A 24,153-nucleotide genomic window follows, 5' to 3' on the forward strand; every position below is an offset into this window, starting at 1 on the left:
GCAATAACAGCAGAATCCAACCCCGGAAGTCACAGGTGAACTCGCTGGTGTCTCCGCAGGTTGGATGAATGAGTGAATCCCTTCCCACACACGGAGCAGGTGAACGGCCTCTCCCCAGTGTGAACTCGCTGGTGTGTCAGAAGGTGGGATGAATGAGTGAATCCCTTCCCACACACGGAGCAGGTGAACGGCCTCTCCCCAGTGTGAACTGGCTGGTGTGTCAGAAGGTGGGATGAACGAGTGAATCCCTTCCCACACACGGAGCAGGTGAACGGCCTCTCCTCAGTGTGAGTGCGTCGATGATGTGTCAGCAGTTCCCATTTGCTCTTAAAGCTCTTCCCACAGTCAGAACATTTAAAAGGTCTCTTATCAGTGTGAACAAGTTGGTGTGTCAGTAGGTGCTGTGACTGAATGAATCCCTTTCCACACACGGAGCAGGTGAACGGTCTCTCCCCAGTGTGAGCACGCTGGTGGGCAATGAGAGTGGATGACTGCCTGAACCTCTTCCCGCAGTGAGAGTAACTGAACGGTCTCTCGTCAGTGTGAATTCGCTGGTGTCGAATCAGTCCCTCCGAGCTTTTAAACCTGTTCCCACAGTCAGAGCATTTAAAAGGTCTCTCCGCAGTGTGAATAAGCTGGTGTGTTCGGAGGGCGGATGACTGAGTGAATCCCTTCCCACACAGAGAGCAAGTGAACGGCCTCTCCCCGGTGTGACTGTGGTGATGAGTTTCCAGCTGGGACGGATAATTGAATCCCTTCCCACACACGGAGCAGGTGAGCGGCCTCTCCCCGGTGTGACTGCGTCGATGAGTTTCCAGCTGGGATGGGTAATTGAATCCTTTCCCACAGTCCCCACATTTCCACGGTATCTCCATGGTCCGGGTGTCCTTGTGTCTCTCCAGGTTGGACGATCAGTTGAAGCCTCGTCCACACACAGAACACGTGGACGGTTTCTCCCCGCTGTGAACGGTGTGATGTTTTTTCAGGCTGTGTAACTGGTTAAAGCTCTTTCCACAGTCAGTGCACTGGAACACTCTCACTCGGGTCTGAGAGTTTCGGTGATTTTCCAGTCACACTGATGTTTGAAATCTTCTCCCACAGACAGAACAGACAAACATTTCTCCTTCCACATTCAAAGGCTGATGATTTTCAGGTCCTGATGAATCGAGTGACTCTGTCAGATCTTGACGTGATGTTTGGTTTGAGTTTCCCGTCTGCAAATCCTCCCCTTCTAATCCCCTGTAAAAGGAGTTTACAAAAGTCATCACTGTAAATACAGGATAGAAATTCAGAACAGACAATTCTAGTTTTTCTGGATCATTTTTTCATCTTTTGAGCCTCAAAAGCTGTAAATCACCGTCCCACACACTCTCCCTCCTCCCTGTGCTGAAATCTGAACCCATTGCACCATCTCCAACATTTTTTCCTCTGCTCTGCTGGGTTCAGTTCCACACCCACTGGTTCCCCTCTCTCTCCTCCCCTGAAGGTGCTGACTCTGACTGGGTTCAGTTCCACACTCACTGGTTCCTCTCTCTCTCCTCCCCTGAAGGTGCTGACTGTCCTTCCCATATCCTAACTCGCACCAAGTCCCATTCACCATCACCCTTGTGCTCACTGACCTACAGTGACTCCCGGTCCAGCAACGCCTCATATTTAAATTCCTCATCCTTGTGTCCAAATCCATCCATGGCCCTCGCCCCTCCCAATCTCTGTAACCTCCTCCATGGCCCTCGCCCCTCCCCTATCTCTGTAACCTTCTCCAGCCCTCCGACCCTCCCCTATCTCTGTAACCTCCTCCAGCCCTCCGACCCTCCCCTATCTCTATCACCTCCTCCAGCCCTCCGACCCTCCCCTATCTCTGTAACCTCTTCCAGCCCTCCCCTATCTCTGTAACCTTCTCCAGCCCTCCGCCCCTCCCCTATCTCTGTAACCTCCTCCAGCCCTCGTCCCTCCCTTTCTCTGTCACCTCCTCCAGCCCTCCGACCCTCCCCTATCTCTGTCACCTCCTCCGACCCTCCCAGATCTCTGCTCTCCCCCAATTCCGGCCTCTTGCTCCTCCCCCATTCCCTTCGCCCCACCATTGGGGGCCGTGCCTTCAGCTGTCTGAGCCCCAAGCTCTGGAATTCCCTCCCTGAACCTCTCCCCCTCTCTCTCCTCCTTCAATCCTCCCTCTTTGACCCAGCTTTCGGTGCCCTGTCCTAATCTCTCCTCATTCCCCTCTTCCCGCTCCTGTGAACCCTCTTGACCCATTTTGCTCCGTTAAAGGCGCGACAGAAATGCAAGTTGTTGTTGACTGTGCGGGTTCAGTTCGAGCGGAGATTGGGTCGGGCCCGATCCCGGGAAGCGGCGGGTAGTGGAGGGGGGATGATGCCGCCTGTTTTCTCTCGGGTCCTGGGCCCGACACTCGGTGTTTCTGGGCCCTGTGATCCCCGCCCTTTATTAACCCGCTCTCTCCACACCTCCTCTGACCTGCTCGAACCGCGCTCTCTGCCTCAGACCCTTCGGGCCGCGCATGCTCAGCTCACACTGACCAACAATCAGCCTCTCCTGCGCCGGCGCACTGCGCTCCTCTCAGATCGATAGGGGACATTCCGGCGCGCGGTGCAGTCTGGGGACGGACCGCCGCCATTGGAGCTCCGCCCCGACCCTCAGTTTCTCTGATGGGACTGAGATTGGGGGCGGGGGAAAAGCGCTTTTGGAGCAGCGGAGGGCGGAGCGGAAATAAAATAAAATAAAAATAAACCCGAGAGCCCGGGGCACGCTGGGTAATGGAGACCGCCATTAAACCGTCAGAAACACTCACAGCGCAGGCGCGCACCGCCTCGCCTCGAAAAAACTTTGGGAAATGTATATTTCCACAAATCTGTTAATAATTTAGTCTCATTACACATTGGAACTGACGGGCTGGATTGATGTTTATTTTCCAATTGCAGCTCAGGACCTTCAATCCCAGCGTCAACCCGGAGCAAATGCGCTCCCGACCAATAGGAAGAGCGGAGAGGGACTGGAGGACCGAGCGGGCGGTTGGTCCTCCAACCAATTGGAGTGTGTGAGGGGTGGGACTTGCGGCGGAGGGTCTGAGCCCGGATCTCGCTCCGTGTCTGGATCTCTGCCGAATTTTTGAAACTTGATTCATCTCAAGATAAAACTCCAGAAGAAAACTGGACCTTTCAGTTGTGGCTTTAAACAGATGAAACCCTGTGGTGTCGAGCAAACAGTTCAACATTTGTTAGTAAAATGACTCTGATGAAGTAATGGAGAGCCATGTATCCAAGTTTGCTGATGACAGTGAGTAAAGAGGCACAGTAAATAGTGTAGATGGGAGCAGAAAGTTGCAAGGGGGCAATAATAGATTCAGTGAGTGGTCAAAACGGTGGCAGGTGGAGTTGAATGTGGGGAAATGTGAATTCACCCACTTTGAACCAAAGACAGAGATCAGAGTATTTACCAAACGGCAAGCAGCGAGAAACTGTGGAGGAGCAGAGAGATTTCGGGGTCCAAGTACCGAAATCACTAAAAGCTAGTGGACAGTTACAAAAAATAATTTTAAAGGCTAAAGGAATGATGGCCTTCATCTCAAGGGGGCTGGAATATAAAGGGGTGGAAGTGATGTTACAGTTGTACAGAGCTCTGGTTAAACCCCATCTGGAGACTGCCTTCAGTTCTGGGCACTGCACCTCAGGGAGGATATACTGGCCTTGGAAGGGGTGCAGCACAGATTCACCAGAGTGATACTGACAGATTGCATAGACTGGGCTTGTTTTGAGTGGAGCTTGGAAGATTAAGGGGTGATCGAATCGAGGTGATTGAAGGATTTGATAGGGCAGATAGAGAGAAACTACTTCCTCTGGTGGGGGAGTCCAGAACAAGGGGGCATAACCTTAAAATTAGAGCGAGGCCATTCAGGGGCGATGTCAGGAATCACTTCTTCGCACAAAGGGCAGTGGAAATCTGGAACTCTCTCCCTGAGAGCAGTCGAGGCTGGGGGTCAAGTGAAAATTTCAGATCTGAGATTGATAGATTTTTGAGAGGCGAGGGTATTAAAGGTTATGGTACCAAGGCGGGTAGATGGAGTTAAGATACAGATCAGATATGATACAATTAAATGGCGGAACAGGTTGGAGGGGCTGAATGGCCTCCTCCTGTTCATAATGATTAAATGTTCCTAATCTCTGCACTAATGACAGAACGGACCGATTGTTAATAGGAGCACCGTTAATGAAATCCCCTGACATTCAAAGAGAAACGGGACTGTCCCTTTAACTATAAACAAAGGGGAGTGCCTGTCCCTTTAAATATCAGCCCCATTCCCACAGGCAGTGGCAGGAGGAACAGCGCGCGGTCTCATTCCGCCCAAAACCAGCGGGGCCTCGCGCGAGGGAGCAGCTCCATGAGGGGGCGGGGCCAGTGGGTGAGGGCGGGGCCTCGGCTCTGACGTCTCCAGGAGCCCAGCGCGCAGGCGCGGGAAAGGGTCCGCGCGGTCGCCAGACGGAGTCGGAGGGTCGGGAGCAGGTCGGCGGGGGGCCGGGGACAGGACACTCAGAAACCGGGCGGAGGCCGCGCCCCACGGCTTATAAACATGGAGCGGGGCCGCAGGACCCGAGTCGGATCCTCTGATCCCGAGTGTGAGCAGCCGGACGGCAACTGCGGGATTTCTCCCCGGAGATAGGCCGGGTTACCGGGGGAACCGGCCGCCATCTTAGTACAGGAGGAGGGAGCGTCACTGCGCATGCGCGGCCATCTTGGTACAGGATGTGGTAGCGTCACGGCGCAGGCGCGGCCACCTTGGTACAGGTACAGAGTGGGCGGGGCTTCAGGATATTTCACTCAGAATCTCAACCCGTGCTGTCCCTGCCCTGGGAGTGTTTGATGGGACAGTGTAGAGGGAGCTTTACTCTGTATCTAACCCGTGCTGTACCTGCCCTGCGAGTGTTTGATGGGACAGTGTGGAGGGAGCTTTACTCTGTACGTAACCCGTGCTGTCCCTGCCCTGGGAGTGTTTGATGGGACAGTGTCGAGGGAGCTTTACTCTGTATCTCACCCGTGCTGTACCTGCCCCGGGAGTGTTTGATGGGAAAGTGTAGAGGGAGCTTTACTCTGTATCTAACCCGTGCTGTACCTGCCCTGGGAGTGTTTGATGGGACAGTGTAGAGGGAGCTTTACTCTGTACTAACCCGTGCTGTCCCTGCACTGGGAGTGTTTGATGGGACAGTGTAGAGGGAGCTTTACTCTGTATCTAACCCGTGCTGTCCCTGCCCTGGGAGTGTTTGATGGGACAGTGTAGAGGGAGCTTTACTCTGTATCGAACCCGTGCTGTACCTGCCCTGGGAGTGTTCGATGGGACAGTGTAGAGGGAGCTTTACTCTGTATCTAACCCGTGCTGCAGCTGCCCTGGGAGTGTTTGATGGGACAGTGTAGAGGGAGCTTTACTCTGCATCTAACTCGTGCTGTACCTGCCCTGGGAGTGTTTGATGGGACAGTGTAGAGGGAGCTTTACTCTGTATCGAACCCGTGCTGTACCTGCCCTGGGAGTGTTTGATGGGACAGTGGAGAGGGAGCTTTACTCTGTACGTAACCCGTGTTGTCCCTGCCCTGGGAGTGTTTGATGGGACAGTGCAGAGGGAGCTTTACTCTGTATCTAACCCGTGCTGTACCTGCCCTGGGAGTGTTTGATGGGACAGTGTCGAGGGAGCTTTACTCTGTATCTAACCCGTGCTGTACCTGCCCTGGGAGTGTTTGATGGGACAGTGTGGAGGGAGCTTTACTCTGTATCTAACCCGTGCTGTAGCTGCCCTGCGAGTGTTTGATGGGACAGTGTGGAGGGAGCTTTACTCTGTACGTAACCCGAGCTGTCCCTGCCCTGGGAGTGTTTGATGGGACAGTGTAGAGGGAGCTTTACTCTGTATCTCACCCGTGCTGTACCTGCCCCGGGAGTGTTTGATGGGAAAGTGTAGAGGGAGCTTTACTCTGTATCTAACCCGTGCTGTACCTGCCCTGGGAGTGTTTGATGGGACAGTGTAGAGGGAGCTTTACTCTGTATCTAACCCGTGCTGTACCTGCCCTGGGAGTGTTTGATGGGACAGTGTAGAGGGAGCTTTACTCTGTACTAACCCGTGCTGTCCCTGCACTGGGAGTGTTTGATGGGACAGTGTAGAGGGAGCTTTACTCTGTATCTAACCCGTGCTGTACATGCCCCGGGAGTGTTTGATGCGACAGTGCAGAGGGAGCTTTACTCTGCACGTAACCCGTGCTGCACCTGCCCTGGGAGTGTTTGATGGGACAGTGTAGAGGGAGCTTTACTCTGTATCTAACCCGTGCTGTCCCTGCCCCGGGAGTGTTTGATGGGACAGTGCAGAGGGAGTTTTACCCAGAATTTCAACCCATGCTGTCCCTGACCTGGGTGTGTTTGATGGGACAGTGCAGAGGGAGCTTTACTCGGGATCTAACCCGTGCTGCACCTGCCCTGGGAGTGTTTTGGACAATGTGGAGGGTGCTTTGCTCTGCATCTACCCCGTGCTGCACCTGTCCTGGCAGTGTGAGACGGCAGATTGTCGAGGGAGCTTTACTCTGTATCTAACCCGTGCTGTACCTGCCCCGGGAGTGTTTGATGGGACAGTGTGGAGGGAGCTTTACTCTGTATCTAACCCGTGCTGTACCTGCCCTGGGAGTGTTTGATGGGACAGTAGAGGGAGCTTTACTCTGTACGTAACCCGTGCTGTCACTGCCCTGGGAGTGTTTAATGGGACAGTGTCGAGGGAGCTTTACTCTGTATCTAACCCGTGCTGTCCCTGCCCCGGGAGTGTTTGATGGGACAGTGTGGAGGGAGTTTTACCCAGAATCTCAACCCATGCTGTCCCTGCCCTGGGAGTGTTTGATGGGACAGTGCAGAGGGAGCTTTACCCTGCATCTAACCCATGCTGGACCTGCCCCGGGAGTGTTTGATGGGACAGTGTAGAGGGAGCTTTACCCTGCATCTAACCCATGCTGGACCTGCCCTGGGAGTGTTTGATGGGACAGTGCAGAGGGAGCTTTACTCTGTATCTAACCCGTGCTGTACCTGCCCTGGGAGTGTTTGATGGGACAGTGTGGAGGGAGCTTTACTCGGTATCTAACCCGTGCTGGACCTGCCCCGGGAGTGTTGGATGAGACAGTGCAGAGGGAGCTTTATTCTGTATCTAACCCGTGCTGTCCCTTCCCCGGGAGTGTTTGATGAGACAGTGCAGAGGGAGCTTTACTCGGGATCTGACCCGTGCTGCACCTGCCCCGGGAGTGTTTGATGAGACAGTGCAGAGGGAGCTTTACTCTGTATCTAACCCGTGCTGCACCTGCCCTGGGAATGTTTTGGACAATGTGGAGGGTGCTTTGCTCTGCATCTACCCCGTGCTGCACCTGTCCTGGCAGTGTGAGACGGCACATTGTCGAGGGAGCTTTCCTCTGTATCGAACCCGTGCTGTACATGCCCCGGGACTGTTTGATGGGACAGTGTGGAGTGAGCTTTACTCTGTATCTCACCCGTGCAGTCCCTGCCCTGGGAGGGTTTGATGGGACAGTGTGGAGGGAGCTTTACTCTGTATCTAACCCGTGCAGTCCCTGCCCTGGGAGTGTTTGATGGGACAGTGTCGAGGGAGCTTTACTCTGTATCTAACCCGTGCTGTACCTGCCCTGGGAGTGTTTGATGGGACAGTGTGGAGGGAGCTTTACTCTGCATCTAACCCGTGCTGTACCTGCCCTGCGAGTGTTTGATGGGACAGTGTGGAGGGAGCTTTACTCTGTACGAAACCCGTGCTGTCCCTGCCCTGGGAGTGTTTGATGGGACAGTGTAGAGGGAGCTTTACTCTGTATCTCACCCGTGCTGTACCTGCCCCGGGAGTGTTTGATGGGAAAGTGTAGAGGGAGCTTTAGTCTGTATCGAACCCGTGCTGTACCTGCCCTGGGAGTGTTTGATGGGACAGTGTAGAGGGAGCTTTACTCTGTATCTAACCCGTGCTGTACCTGCCCTGGGAGTGTTTGATGGGACAGTGTAGAGGGAGCTTTACTCTGTACTAACCCGTGCTGTCCCTGCACTGGGAGTGTTTGATGGGACAGTGTAGAGGGAGCTTTACTCTGTATCTAACCCGTGCTGTCCCTGCCCTGGGAGTGTTTGATGGGACAGTGTAGAGGGAGCTTTACTCTGTATCGAACCCGTGCTGTACCTGCCCTGGGAGTGTTCGATGGGACAGTGTAGAGGGAGCTTTACTCTGTATCTAACCCGTGCTGCAGCTGCCCTGGGAGTGTTTGATGGGACAGTGTAGAGGGAGCTTTACTCTGCATCTAACTCGTGCTGTACCTGCCCTGGGAGTGTTTGATGGGACAGTGTAGAGGGAGCTTTACTCTGTATCGAACCCGTGCTGTACCTGCCCTGGGAGTGTTTGATGGGACAGTGGAGAGGGAGCTTTACTCTGTACGTAACCCGTGTTGTCCCTGCCCTGGGAGTGTTTGATGGGACAGTGCAGAGGGAGCTTTACTCTGTATCTAACCCGTGCTGTACCTGCCCTGGGAGTGTTTGATGGGACAGTGTCGAGGGAGCTTTACTCTGTATCTAACCCGTGCTGTACCTGCCCTGGGAGTGTTTGATGGGACAGTGTGGAGGGAGCTTTACTCTGTATCTAACCCGTGCTGTAGCTGCCCTGCGAGTGTTTGATGGGACAGTGTGGAGGGAGCTTTACTCTGTACGTAACCCGTGCTGTCCCTGCCCTGGGAGTGTTTGATGGGACAGTGTAGAGGGAGCTTTACTCTGTATCTCACCCGTGCTGTACCTGCCCCGGGAGTGTTTGATGGGAAAGTGTAGAGGGAGCTTTACTCTGTATCTAACCCGTGCTGTACCTGCCCTGGGAGTGTTTGATGGGACAGTGTAGAGGGAGCTTTACTCTGTATCTAACCCGTGCTGTACCTGCCCTGGGAGTGTTTGATGGGACAGTGTAGAGGGAGCTTTACTCTGTACTAACCCGTGCTGTCCCTGCACTGGGAGTGTTTGATGGGACAGTGTAGAGGGAGCTTTACTCTGTATCTAACCCGTGCTGTACATGCCCCGGGAGTGTTTGATGCGACAGTGCAGAGGGAGCTTTACTCTGCACGTAACCCGTGCTGCACCTGCCCTGGGAGTGTTTGATGGGACAGTGTAGAGGGAGCTTTACTCTGTATCTAACCCGTGCTGTCCCTGCCCCGGGAGTGTTTGATGGGACAGTGCAGAGGGAGTTTTACCCAGAATTTCAACCCATGCTGTCCCTGACCTGGGTGTGTTTGATGGGACAGTGCAGAGGGAGCTTTACTCGGGATCTAACCCGTGCTGCACCTGCCCTGGGAGTGTTTTGGACAATGTGGAGGGTGCTTTGCTCTGCATCTACCCCGTGCTGCACCTGTCCTGGCAGTGTGAGACGGCACATTGTCGAGGGAGCTTTACTCTGTATCTAACCCGTGCTGTACCTGCCCCGGGAGTGTTTGATGGGACAGTGTGGAGGGAGCTTTACTCTGTATCTAACCCGTGCTGTACCTGCCCTGGGAGTGTTTGATGGGACAGTAGAGGGAGCTTTACTCTGCACGTAACCCGTGCTGTCACTGCCCTGGGAGTGTTTAATGGGACAGTGTCGAGGGAGCTTTACTCTGTATCTAACCCGTGCTGTCCCTGCCCCGGGAGTGTTTGATGGGACAGTGTGGAGGGAGTTTTACCCAGAATCTCAACCCATGCTGTCCCTGCCCTGGGAGTGTTTGTTGGGACAGTGCAGAGGGAGCTTTACCCTGCATCTAACCCATGCTGGACCTGCCCCGGGAGTGTTTGATGGGACAGTGTAGAGGGAGCTTTACCCTGCATCTAACCCATGCTGGACCTGCGCTGGGAGTGTTTGATGGGACAGTGCAGAGGGAGCTTTACTCTGTATCTAACCCGTGCTGTACCTGCCCTGGGAGTGTTTGATGGGACAGTGTGGAGGGAGCTTTACTCGGTATCTAACCCGTGCTGGACCTGCCCCGGGAGTGTTGGATGAGACAGTGCAGAGGGAGCTTTATTCTGTATCTAACCCGTGCTGTCCCTTCCCCGGGAGTGTTTGATGAGACAGTGCAGAGGGAGCTTTACTCGGGATCTGACCCGTGCTGCACCTGCCCCGGGAGTGTTTGATGAGACAGTGCAGAGGGAGCTTTACTCTGTATCTAACCCGTGCTGCACCTGCCCTGGGAATGTTTTGGACAATGTGGAGGGTGCTTTGCTCTGCATCTACCCCGTGCTGCACCTGTCCTGGCAGTGTGAGACGGCACATTGTCGAGGGAGCTTTCCTCTGTATCGAACCCGTGCTGTACATGCCCCGGGACTGTTTGATGGGACAGTGTGGAGTGAGCTTTACTCTGTATCTCACCCGTGCAGTCCCTGCCCTGGGAGGGTTTGATGGGACAGTGTGGAGGGAGCTTTACTCTGTATCTAACCCGTGCAGTCCCTGCCCTGGGAGTGTTTGATGGGACAGTGTGGAGGCAGCTTTACTCTGTATCTAACCCGTGCTGTCCCTGCCCTGGGAGTGTTTGATGGAACAGTGCAGAGGGAGCTTTTCTCGGTATCTATTCCGTGCTGTCGCAGCCCTGGGAGTGTTTGATGGAACATTGCAGAGAGAACTTTACACTCTATCTCACCTTATTGTACCTGCCCTGGGAGTGTTTGATGGGACAGTGCAGAGGGAACTTTGCACTCCATCTCACCCGTGCTGTACCTGCCCCGGGAGTGTTTGACGGGACAGTGTCGAGGGAGCTTTACCCTGTATCTGAACTGTGCTGTTCCTGCCCCTGGAGTGTTTAGGACACTGTAGAGGGACCTTGACTCTGCACCTAACCCGTGCTGTAACTGCCCCGGGAGTGTTTGATGGGACAGTGCAGAGGGAGCTTTACTCTGCACATAACCCGTGCTGTACCTGCCCTGGGAGTGTTTGATGGGACAGTGTAGAGGGATCTTTACTCGGTATCTGACCAATGCTTTAACTGCCGCGGGAGTGTTTGATGGGACATTGTAGAGGGAGCTTTACCCTCTATCTAACCTGTGCTGTGTCTGCCCTGGGAGTGTTTGATGGGACAGTGTCAAGGGAGCTTTACTCTCGATCTAACCTGTGCTGTCCCTGCCCTGGGAGTGTTTCGGACAGTGCAGAGGGAGTTTTACTCTGTATCTAATCCGTGCTGTACCTGCCCTGGGAGTGTTTGGGACAGTGTGCAGCAATCAATAACCAATGATTTACACTATTCACCCCTATTTATTAAAATCTGGGATATATTTTCTGAACAGCTTCATCAACGGAGCCTCTCACTTTTCCTCTCCCTATTCTTCTTCCCAAAATGTATCACTTCACATTTCTCTGCATTAAATTTCATCTGCCATCTATCTGTCCAATTTATTATCCAGTGTCCGTGACACTGAAGCCACTTCCAGTCCTCTTCACAGTTCCCCACACTACCTATCTTGGTGGCATTTGAATTATCTGGAGATTTTCATCTTGTGCCCTATATACCCGAGCCCAGATCATTTCCCTGTATTGAGAAGAGCAATGGTCCCAACACTGACCCTGGGGGACACCACTGTTCACATCCCTCCAGTCTGAACAATATACATTATCCAAGACTCTCTGTTTTCTGCCCTTTCCCCAACTTCCTGTCCACGCTGCCCCACTCCCTTCAATTCCGTGAACCTTAATTTTATCAACAAGCCTCCTGTGCGGCACCTTCTCAAACACCTTTAGACAATCCATCTACACAACACCCAGTGAATTCCCTTTATCACCACACTGTGTTATTCCTCAAATAATCCCTGCTGTCTGTCCTGAATTCACCCATTTCACGAACAAATGTTGAAATGTTTGCTCCACCCCACAGGGTTCCATCTGTTTAAAGCCTCACAGAGAGAGGTGGGAGAGGCCCATTGTTGGACAGTGTGAGCTGAGGGGTGGGAGAGGCCCATTGTTGGAAAGTGTGAGCTGAGGGGTGGGAGAGGCCCATTGTTGGACAGTGTGAGCTAAGCAGGCGCAGGAGACGCAGACTTCAGTGAACACCGAGTGCCCCACAGATCCCAATATAAAACAGTGAACATTATCCCCAGACCTCAATATAAAACAGTGAACATTATCCCCCCCAGACCCCAATATAAAACAGTGAACATTATCCCCCCCAGACCCCAATATAAAACAATGAACATTATCCCCCCAAACCCCAATATAAAACAGTGAACATTATCCCCCCAGACCCCAATATAAAACAGTGAACATTATCCCCCCCAGACCCCAATATAAAACAGTGAACATTATCCGCCCCAGACCCCAATATAAAACAGTGAACATTATCCCCCCCAGACCCCAATATAAAACAGTGAACATTATCCCACCCAGACCCCAATATAAAACAGTGAACATTATCCCCCCCAGACCCCAATATAAAACAATGAACATTATCCCCCCAGACCCCAATATAAAACAGTGAACATTATCCTCCCAGACCCCAATATAAAACAGTGAACATTATCCCCCCCAGACCCCAATATTAAACAGTGAACATTATCCCCCCCAGACCCCAATATTAAACAGTGAACATTATCCCCCCCAGACCCCAATATTAAACAGTGAACATTATCCCCCCCAGACCCCAATATAAAACAGTGAAATTATCCCCCCAGACCCCAATATAAAACAGTGAACATTATCCCCCCCAGACCCCAATATAAAACAGTGAACATTATCCCCCCAAACCCCTCCCCCCAGACCCAAATGACGACGGATCAGGGAACGTCTGGAAAGGAAGTTGGAATGGTAACTGGTCAGAGAGCGTCTCTTTGATAGAGAAATCGGGATGTGTCAGTGAATATAAGAAGGAAAAATGGAGATGGGTCAAGGAGAGCCCATCACCAAAATTGGGAGATGTTGTGGAAGAGGGGGAGAGAACTTCACGGGGAGGGAGAGAGGGGAACCAGTGAGTGCAGAACTGAACCCAGTCAGAGTCAACACCTTCAGAGGGAGGGAGAGAAAACTCAGATGGAATGAAATATGTTGGGGATGGTGCGATGGGTTTGGATTTCAGCACAGGGAGGAGGGAGAGTGTGTGGGACGGGGATTTACAGTCTGGGGGAATGAGCGGGAAGAATATTCTGTCGAAACTAGAATTGTCTGTTCTGAATTTCTATCCTGTATTTACAGTGAGGACTTTTGTAAACTCCTTTTACAGGGGATTGGAAGGTGAGGATTCACAGACGGGAAAATCAAGCCAAACCTCAAGTCAATCTGACCGAGTCACTCGATTCATCAGGACCTGAATATCATCGGCCTTTGAATGTGGAAGGAGAAATGTTTGTCTGTTCTGTCTGTGGGAAAAGATCAAACTTCATTGTGACTGGAAAATCACTGAGTCACACACACCCGAGTGAGAGTGTTCCAGTGCACTGACTGTGGAAAGAGCTTTACCTCGTGACACAGCCTGAAAAAACATCGCACCATTCACAGCGGGGAGAAACCGTCGACGTGTTCTGTGTGTGGACGAGGCTTCAACTGATTGTCCAACCTGGAGAGACAAAAGGACACCCGGACCATGGTGAAACCGTGGAAATGTGGGGACTGTGGGAAGGGATTCAATTACCCATCCCAGCTGGAAACTCATCGACGCAGTCACACTGGGGAGAGGCCGTTCATCTGCTCCTCATATGGGAAGGGATTTACTCAGTCATCCACTCTGCTGAGACACCAAAGATTTCAAACTGGGGAGAGGCCGTTCACCTGCTCCGTGTGTGGGAAAGGATTCACTTGTTCATCCAGCCTCATTTCACACCAACTTGTTCACAGTGATAAGAGAAATTTTAAATGTTCTGACTGTGAGAAGAGGTTTAAAAGCAGGAATGCTCTACTGAGACACGAACGGACTCACACTGGGGAGAGACCGATTATCTGCTCCGTGTGTGGGATGGGATTCACTCAGTCATCCACCCTGCTGAGACACCAGCGAGTTCACACCGGGGAGAGGCCGTTCACCTGCGCAGAGTGTGGGAAGGGACTCGCTCATTCAGCCGACCGGCTGAGGCACCAGCGAGTTCACACTGGGGAGAGACCGTTCACCTGCTCCGTGTGTGGGAAAGGATTCACTTGTTCATCCAGTCTCATTGAACACCAACTTGTTCACAGTGATAAGAGACCTTTAAAATGTTCTGACTGTGGGAAGAGGTTTAAAAGCAGGAATGCTCTGCTGAGACACCAACGTACTCACACTGGGGAGAGGCCGTTTACCTGCTCCGCATGTGGAAAGGATTCACTCGGTCATCCGCCCTGCTGATTCACCAGCGAGTTCACACTGGGGAGAGGCCGTTCACCTGCTCTGTGTGTGGGAAGGGATTCACTTGTTCATCCATTCTCATTGAACACCAACCTGTTCACACTGATAAGAGACCTTTTAAATGTTCTGACTGTGGGAAGAGCTTTAAAAGCACAAACGGTCTGCTGACACACCAACGCATTCACAATGGGGAGAGACCGTTCACCTGCTCAGAGTGTGGGAAGGGATTCATTAAGTCATACAACCTGCTGATTCACCATCGAGTTCACACTGGGGAGAGACCGTTCACCTGCTCAGAGTGTGGGAAGGGATTCACTCAGTCATCCAACCTGCAGTCACACCAGCGAGTTCACATGTTACCACAGGGGTTGGATTCTGCTGTTAATCACATCCAGGACTGAACCATGTTCATTCTGACAGTTGGGGTTTGTTTCTGATAATAACCCCTGTAACTGGGCTGGAGTTTAATATTCTGTATCAGTCTCAAATAAATCAGCTTTCTTTTAAATACAGTGTACCATTGTTTAAAAAGGGAGAAAGGGATAGACTGAGTAATTACAGGCCAGTCAGCCGAACCTCGGTGGTGGGCAAATGATTGGAAACAATTCTGAGGGACAGTATTAATCGTCATTTAGAAAGGCACGGATTAATCAAGGACAGTCAGCATGGATTTGTTCAGGGAATGTCGTGTCTGACTAAGTTGATTGACTCTTATAAGGAGGTAACGAGGAGGGTCGATGAGGGCAACGCATTTGATGCAGTATCCATGGATTTCAGCAAGTCTTTTGACAAGGTCCCACATGGCAGACTGGTCAAAAAAGTTAAATCCCTTGGGATCAAAGGGAAAGTGGCTAGTCGGATCCAAAATTGGCTCAGTGGCAGGAAGCAAAGGGTGATGGTTGACAGATGTTTTTGCAACTGGAAGGCTGTTTCCAGTGGGGTTCCTCAAGGCTCACTATTGGTCCCTTGCTTTTTGTGGTATATATTAATGATTTGCACTTGAATGTGGAGGACTTGATCAAGAAGTTTGCAGATGATACATAAATTGGCCGTGTGGTTGGTAGTGAGGAGGAAAGCTGTAGACTGCAGGAAGATATCAATGGACTGGTCAGGTGGGCAGAAAAGTGGCAAATAGAATTCAATCCAGAGAAGTGTGAGGTAATGCAATTGGGGAGAGCAAACAAGGCGAGTATCTGTCCATGACGGTATTGGTAGGAGTGACCACCGCACAGTCCTTGTGGAGCAAAGTCCCGTCTTCACACTGAGGACACCATCCAACGTGTTGTGTGGCACTGCCATCGTGCTAAATGGGATAGATTCAGAACAGATCTCGCTGCTCAAAACTGGGCATCCGTGAGGCGCTGTGGGCCATCAGCAGCAGCAGAATTGGAATCCAACACAATCTGTAACCTCATGGTGTTCATATTCCTCACTCGTATAAACATATGAATTAAGAGCAGGAGTAGGCCATTCGGCCCCTCGAGCCTGATCTGTCATTTGATAAGATCATGGCTGATCTGATTGTGACATCAACCCTACTTTCCCATCTACCTACCATAACATTTGACTCCATTGATAATCAGGAATCTATCTAACTCGGCCTTAAAAATATTCAATGACCCTGCCTCCCCCGCTCTCTGGGGAAGGGAGTTCCACAGACTCACGACCTGCAGGGAAAAAAATTTCTCCTCATCTCCGTCTTAAATGGGAGACCCCTTATTTTTAAACTGTGGCCCCTAGTTCTAGTCTCTCCCACAAGGGGAAACATCCTCTCAGCATCTATCCCTTCTATTCCCCTCAGGATCTTATGTGTTTCAATAAGATCACCTCTCATCCTTCTAAACTCCAATGTATACAGGCCCAACTTGTCCAACCTTTCCTCATAAGATAACCCCCTCATCCCAGGAATCAGTCGAGTGAACCTTCTCTGAACCGCCTCCAAAGCAATTATGTCCTTTCTTAAATAAGGAGACCAAAACTGCACACAGTATTCCAGATGTGGTCTCACCAATGCCCTGAACAACTGTAGTAAAATATTTCCACTTTTATATTCCATTCCCCTTGTAGTAAATGAGAACATTCCATTTGCATTCCTAATCACTTCTTGTACCTACATACTAACTTTCTGTGATTCATGTACTACGATACCCAGATCCCTCTGTACTTCAGAGTTCTGCAATCTCTCTCCATTGAAATAATATACTGCTTTTCTATTCCTCTTGCCAAAGTGGACAAGTTCACATTTTCCCACATTATACTCCATCTGCCAAATTTTTGCTCACTCACTTAACCTATCTATATCCCTTTATGAACTCCTTATGTCCTCTTCACAACTTACTTTCCTACCTACCTTTGTCTCATTAGCAAATTTAGCAACAATACATTTGGTCCCTTCATCCAAGTCATTGATATAGATTGTAAATAGTTGAGGCCCAAGCATTGATCCCTGTGGCACTCCACTTGTTACATCTTGCCAACCTGAAAATGACCCATTTATGCCGACTCTCTGTTTCCTGTTAGCTAACCAATCCTTTATCCGTGCAAATATGTTACCCCCTACACCATGAGTTCTTATTTTGTGTCGTCACCTTTGGTGTGGCACCTTGTCAAAAGCCTTCTGGATCTCCAAGTACACCACATCCACAGGGTCCCCTTTTTCCACGTTGCTTGTTACTTTCTCAAAGAACTCTAATAAATTAGTCAAACACGATTTCCCTTTCACAAAGCCGTGTTGACTCTGCCTGATTGCATTGAGATTTTCTAAGTGCCCTGCTAGAACCTCCTTAATAATAGATTCTCGCATTTTCCCCATGACAGATGTTAAGCAAACTGGCCTGTAGTTTCCGGCTTTCTGTCTCCTTCCTTTCTTGAATAGAGGAGTTATATTCGCTATTTTCCAATCTGATGGGACCCTTCCAGAACCTAGGGAATTTTGGAAAATTAATACCAATGCACCAACTATCTCTGCAGCCATTTCTTTTAATACCCTCGGATAAAGTCCGTCAGGACCGAGGAACTTATCAGCTTTTAGATCTTATATTTTTTTCAAAACCCTTTCCCTGGTGATTGTAAATGTTTTAAGTTCCTCCCTCCCTTTCACCTCTTGATCCACAATTATTTCTGGCATGTTATTTGTATCCTCTCCAGTGAAGACGGACGCAAAATATCTGTTCAATTCATCCACCATTTCCTTATTCTCCATTATTAATTCCCCAGACTCACTCTCTGGAGGACCAACATTCACTTTACTTACTCTTCTTTTTAAATACCTGTGGAAACTCTTACTATCTGTTATTATATTTCTAGCTCGCTTTCTCCAGTACTCCAATCTCTCCCTCATTATTCTTTTAGTCATTCTTTGCTGTTTTTTAATATTTTGACCAATCTTCTGACCTGTCACTAATCTTTGCGGAATTGTATGCTTTTTCATTCAATTTGATACTATCTTTAACTTCCTTAGTTGGACACGGATGGTACGTCCTTCCCCGAGAGTCTTTCTTTCTCACTGGAATGTATCTTTGCTGAGTGTTATGAAATATCCCATTAAATGTCTGCCACTGCATCTCGACTGACATATCCCTTAACCTCAGTTCCCAGTTCACAAGTCAGGAGTGTGATGGAATACTCTCCACTTGCCTGGACGAGTGCAGCTCCAACAACACTCAAGAAGCTCGACACCATCCAGGACAAAGCAGCCCGCTTGATTGGCATCTCATCCACCTCCCTAAACATTCACTCCCTTCACCATCGGCGCACTGTGGCTGCAGTGTGTACCATCCACAGGATGCACTGCAGCAACTCGCCAAGGCTTCTTCGACAGCACCTCCCAAACCCATGACCTCTACCACCTGGAAGGACAAGAGCAGCAGGCACATGGGAACAACACCACCTGCAAGTTCCCCTCCAAGTCACACACCATTCCGACTTGGAAATATATCGCTGTTCCTTCATCGTCGCTGCGTCAAAATCCTAGAACTCCCTTCCTAGCTGCACTGTAGGAGAACCTTCACCACATGGACTGCATGGTTCAAGAAGGCGGCTCACCACCACCTTCTCAAGGGCAATTCGGGATGGGCAATAAATGCTGGCCCTCCAGCGACACCCACATCCCATGAACGAATGAAAAATACCTAACTCACACATACAAACAACACACATGCTACAAACGGTCAGAAATTACACACATACAAACAACACAGGCAGATTACACACAGACACAAACTGTAAACAAACAAACACAGACACAAACTACACACAAAAATACGACACACTACACAGACACATATTAGACACACAAACTACACATAGTACACACACACGACACACAGACACAAATTACACACTCAAACTACACACAAACAACACACATTCGAGACACAGAAGGAAATTACAAGCATGCTACACACAGATACAACCGACTGAAGACAATTTACACACGCAGGCAGACATTTTCCGACTGCACCCTCTGCACTGTATAAAGAGATTCTAACCTTGGGACTGTACACGGGGATTCTAACCCTGGGACTGTGCATGGGGATTCTAACCCTGGGACTGTACACGGGGATTCTAACCCTGGGACTGTACACGGGGATTCTAACACTGGGACTGTACATGGGGATCGTGGCAAATGGAATTCAATGTAGACAAATGTGAGGTCATCCACTTTGGATCAAGAAAGGATAGAACAGGGTACTTTCCAAATGGTAAAAAGTTAAAAACAGTGGATCTCCAAAGGGACTTTGGGGTTCAGGTACATAGATCATTGAAGTGTCATGAACAGGTGCAGAAAATAATCAAGAAGGCTAATAGAATGCTGGCCTTTATATCTAAAGGACTAGAGTACAAGGGGGCAGAAGTTATGCTGCAGCTGTACAACACCCTGGTTAGACCACACCTGGAGCACTGTGAGCACTTCTGGGCACCGCTCCTTCGGAAGGACATATTGGCCTTGCAGGGAGTGCAGCGTAGGTTTACTGGAATGATACCTGGAATGCAAGGGTTAAGTTACGAGGAGAGATTACATAAATTGGGGTTGTATTCTCTCGAGTTTCGAAGGTTAAGGGGTGATCTGATCGAAGTTTATAAGATATTAAGGGGAACAGATAGGGTGGATAGAGAGAAACTATTTCCGCTGGTTGGGGATTCTGGGAGGAGGGGGCACAGTCTAAAAATTAGAGCCAGACCTTTCAGGAGTGAGATTAGAAAACATTTCTACACACAAAGGGTGGTAGAAGTTTGGAACTCTCTTCCGCAAACGGCAATTGATACTAGCTCAATTTCTAAATTTAAATCTGAGATAGATAGCTTTTTGGCAACCAAAGGTATTAAGGGATATGGGCCAAAGGCAGGTATATGGAGTTAGATCACAGATCAGCCATGATCTTATCAAATGGCGGAGCAGGCACAAGGGGCTGAATGGCCTACTCCTGTTCCTACGTTCCTGTGGGATTCTAACCCTGGGACTGTACATTGGGATTCTAACACTGGGATTGTACACTGGGATTCTAACCCTGGGAGTGGAGATGGGGATTCTAACCCTGGGAGTGAAGATGGGGATTCTAACCCTGGGAGTGTAGATGGGGATTCTCACACTGGGAGTGTCGATGGGGATTCTAACCCTGGGAGTGTAGATGGGGATTCTAACCCTGGGAGTGTCGATGGGGATTCTAACCCTGGGAGTGTAGATTGGGATTCTAACCCTGGGAGTGCAGATGGGGATTCTAATCCTGGGAGTGTCGATGGGGATTCTAACACTGGGAGTGTCGATGGGGATTCTAACACTGGGAGTGTAGATGGGGATTCTAACCCTGGGAGTGCAGATGCGGATTCGAACCCTGGGAGTGTAGATGGGGATTCTAACCCTGGGAGTGTCGATGGGGATTCTAACCCTGGGAGTGTAGATGGGGATTCTAACCCTGGGAGTGCAGATGGGGATTCTAACCCTGGGAGTGTCGATGGGGATTCAAACCCTGGGAGTGTAGATGGGGATTCTAACCCTGGGAGTGTCGATGGGGATTCTAACCCTGGGAGTGTAGATGGGGATTCGAACCCTGGGAGTGTCGATGGGGATTCTAAACCTGGGAGTGTAGATGGGGATTCTAACCCTAGGAGTGTAGATGGGGATTCTAACCCTGGGAGTGCAGATGGGGATTCTAACCCTGGGAGTGCAGATGGGGATTCTAACCCTGGGAGTGTAGATGGGGATTCTAACCCTGGGAGTGTAGATGGGGATTCTAACCCTGGGAGTGTAGATGGGGATTCTAACCCTCGGGACTTTAAAATGGAAGTCGACCCTGGGGTTGTTACTTCAGAAATCTCTGGGAATCAGACTGTCACCCCAGCGCGTGTCAGCAGCTTGAGGGGAGGAGCTCAGAGAACGATGAGAAACCCCTGTGTGCAGCGTGAGAACACATCAAATGAGTCAATGATTTTGTCTTCTGGTGACTTGAACCAGGTTGGGAACAGAGACCCTGAAATCCCGCCAACTGCCACAGGTCAGGAGGTGCACTGTACCTTTAACTATAAATATATACAGAAAGTGGAGTCACTGTCCCTTTAAATATTTGCACCACTCCAACAGGTAAGAAGTGGCACTGTACCTTTAACAATAAACATGCACAGGAAGGAGTTAAATGATGCAGGGAGGAGGGTCGTGTGGAGCATTATCACCGGCTTCGACCAGTTGGGTCGAATGGCCTGTTTCTCTGCTGTCATCTCGAAGTAATTCTATGTAAAAGAAGGGAACCACTGTCCCTTTAAAGATCCGCCTCAGCCCCACGGTTGAGGAGAAGCACTGTGCGTTTCACTACCACTAAAACACAACCTGGAGTCGAAGGGAGCACTTTAACTGCCAACGGCAGAGACAGTCCGCTCACTGTCCCTTTAAGAATGGCGACAGTCTCCTGTTGCTTCCGGTTAATGGCGGCCCAGCGAGCCTGGCGCGGGGCGGAGACCGCTCCATGTGGCGGCCGAGCCCCGGGCTCCAATGTTCCGATCAAGTTCCATTTATTTTCGCTGATCCCCCCGTTTCCCCCACCGTCCCCCCGAACCCCGCCGATCAAAGCAATCGCCAATAAAATGGTTTCAATGGCGGTCCGCGTTACCCAGAGTGCAGCGCGAATGCGAATACGCCCTATTCCCTATTAAAGGAGTCCAACGCGCAGGCGCGAGAGTGACTTCTGTCCGGAGCCGCGGGTCTGGTGGAGGTAAAAGAGCCCGGGGGCAGGAGATTAATAAACCGGGGAAGCCCACGCCGCAGGGTTTATAAAGATAGAGCGCGGCCTCAGATTCCATCGGAGCGGCCGTGTTCACAGGATTGAAGCCGTGAGCCTCATTCTCCGATAACAGGCGCGGGTCTCCCACCGCCATTTTTGTAGAGGAAGGTCAGGACGTTTGTCAGCAGAATTGCGCATGCGCAGCCTTCCTGGTACAGGAACAGACAGTGGGCGGGGCTCCAGGCTCCCCGTGAGTGGGGACAAAGAGTGGGCGGGGCTTTAGGATCCCAGCGACCAGGAACAAAGAGTAGGCGGGGCTTCAGGGTCCCAGCGACCAGGAACAAAGAGTGGGCGGGGCTTTCGGATCCCAGCGACAGGGAACAAAGAGTGGGCGGGGATTCAGGGTCCCAGTGACCAGGAACAAAGAGTGGGCGGGGCTTCAGGGTCCCAGCGACCGGGAACAAAGAGTGGGCGGGGCTTCAGTGTCCCAGCGATCAGGAACAATGAGTGGGCGGGGCTTCAGGGTCCCAGTGCCTCATTTATTTTATTCTCACTCTGCTCACAGAGGGTTTCTCACCACGACTGAAGGTGCCGACTTCCACTTGGGTCACAGATCCACAGGCTGTGGTCAAGCTCCAAGACCAGTTAAGTGGCAACTCTTCACCCTTGAGTCGGGACAGTGAGTGGCAGCAGGATATTTGACTGCAGAAGCGTCACACATTGGTTGGGGAGGGGATCACACTCACCTGTTACAGCCCTCACCCCTACAGTGGAGTAATTAACAGACTGTGTTTAGTGTTTAGAGATCCCGAGCCTGTTACCGATACCTTCCCTGGATACTGATGTTAGGAGAAGGAATCTGGGAGGTATGGGGAGCTGGGACTTGTCCATGAGAGTAACTGAAGGTATGAGAACTGAAATAATCCAGAGTTAGAAAGGAGAAAGATCCAAAAATGGAACAGTGGGTAACAGGACGTCAAATAGTCTCCTCTCACCTTGGAGAACTCAAGGACTTGACAAACTGTGTGTTTGAAGCAAAGCTGATTTATTTCACATGTATCAAAATATTACATTGCAGCGTGTTACCGATCCCTTCCCTGGATACCACGGCTACATGTCATTAACATCAGCAGAAACAATCACCAACTGCGAAAATGAACATGGTTCAGTCCTGGATGTGATGAACAGCGGCAATAACAGCAGAATCCAACCACTGCAGTCACTTGTGGACTCGCTGGTGTGACAGGAGGTGCGATGACTGTGTGAATCCCTTCCCACACACGGAGCAGGTGAACGGCTTCTCCCCAGTGTGAAGTCGCTGGTGTCTCAGCAAGTGGGATGACTGAGTGAATCCCTTCCCACATGCGGAGCAGGTGAACGGCCTCTCCCCAGTGTGAGTACGTTGGTGTTTCAGCAGATGCTTAGTGCTTTTAAAGCTCTTCTCACAGTCAGAACATTTAAAGGGTCTCTTATTGGTGTGAACAAGTTGGTGTTTACTGAGGCTGGCTGAAAAACTGAATTTGCTTCCACACACGGAGCAGGTGAACGGCCTCTCCCCAGTATGAACTCGCTGGTGTCTCAACAGGTTGGAAGCCTGAGTGAATCCCTTCCCACACACAGAGCAGAGGTACGGCCTCTCTGCAGTGTGAACTCGCTGGTGTGTCAGCAGGTGGCAAGACTGAGTGAATCGCTTCTCACACACGGAGCAGGTGAACGGTCTCTCCCCAGTGTGAACTCGCTGGTGTGTCAAAAGATCCTTTGTGTTTTTAAAGCTCTTCTCACAGTCAGAACATTTAATCGGTCTCTTATCAATGTGAACAAATTTGTGTTCAATGAGGTGGGATGATTTCGTGAATCCCTTCCCACACACGGAGCAGATGAACGGCCTCTCCCCAGTGTGACTGCGTCGATGAGTTTCGAGCTGGGACGGGCAATTGAATCCCTTCCCACAGTCCCCACATTTCCACGGCCTCTCCCCTCTGTGAATGGTGCATTTTCCTTCCATACTCAAAGGCCGATGATATTCAGGTCCTGATGAATCGAGTGACTCTGTCAGATCTTGACATGATATTTGATTTGAGTTTCTGGTCTGTAAATCCTCCCCTTCTAATGCACTGTAAAAGGAGTTTACAAAAGTCATCACTGTTAATACGGGATAGAAATTCAGAACAGACAATTCTAGTTTCTATGGAACATTCTTTCATCTCTTGTTCCCCTAAAGCTGTAAAACCCCGTCCCACAAACTCTCCCTCCTCCCTATGCTGAAATCCAAACCCAACGCATAATTTCTAAATTCCTTACTCCATATCCAGTTTTCTCACTCCCACTCCTCTGGCTGGGTTCAGTTATACACTCACTGGTTCCCCTCTCTCTCCTCCCCTGAAGGTGCTGACTCTGACTGGGTTCAGTTCTACACTCACTGGTTCCCCTCTCTCTCCTCCCCTGAAGGTGCTGACTCTGGCTGGGTTCAATTCTACACTCACTGGTTCCCCTCCCTCTCTCCTCCCCTGAAGGTGCTGACTCTGGTTGGGCTCAGTTCTCCACTCACTGGTTCCCCTCTCTCTCCTGCGCTGAAGGTGCTGACTCTGACTGGGTTCAGTTCTATAATGACTGGTTTCTCCTCCTGAAG

General features: G+C 50.6%; 1 protein-coding gene and 2 pseudogenes across 1 annotated transcript in view; 2 read left to right on the forward strand and 1 right to left on the reverse strand.

Annotated features, from left to right (window-relative positions):
• Window positions 1-23,603, reverse strand: LOC137315823 (zinc finger protein 271-like; annotated as a pseudogene).
• Window positions 12,762-14,268, forward strand: LOC137315710 (zinc finger protein 154-like; annotated as a pseudogene).
• LOC137315822 (zinc finger protein 239-like) overlaps window positions 14,204-24,153 on the forward strand; it is a 118,407-nt gene continuing 108,457 nt past the window's right edge. Inside the window, exon 1 of the mRNA XM_067980300.1 lies at window positions 14,204-14,644. Coding sequence (XP_067836401.1) covers window positions 14,274-14,644 — 371 coding nt within the window. The 5' untranslated portion in view covers window positions 14,204-14,273. The remainder of the gene's footprint in view (window positions 14,645-24,153) is intronic.

This window comes from Heptranchias perlo, unplaced genomic scaffold, assembly GCF_035084215.1.
Source record: "Heptranchias perlo isolate sHepPer1 unplaced genomic scaffold, sHepPer1.hap1 HAP1_SCAFFOLD_56, whole genome shotgun sequence".
Lineage (NCBI taxonomy): Eukaryota > Metazoa > Chordata > Chondrichthyes > Hexanchiformes > Hexanchidae > Heptranchias > Heptranchias perlo.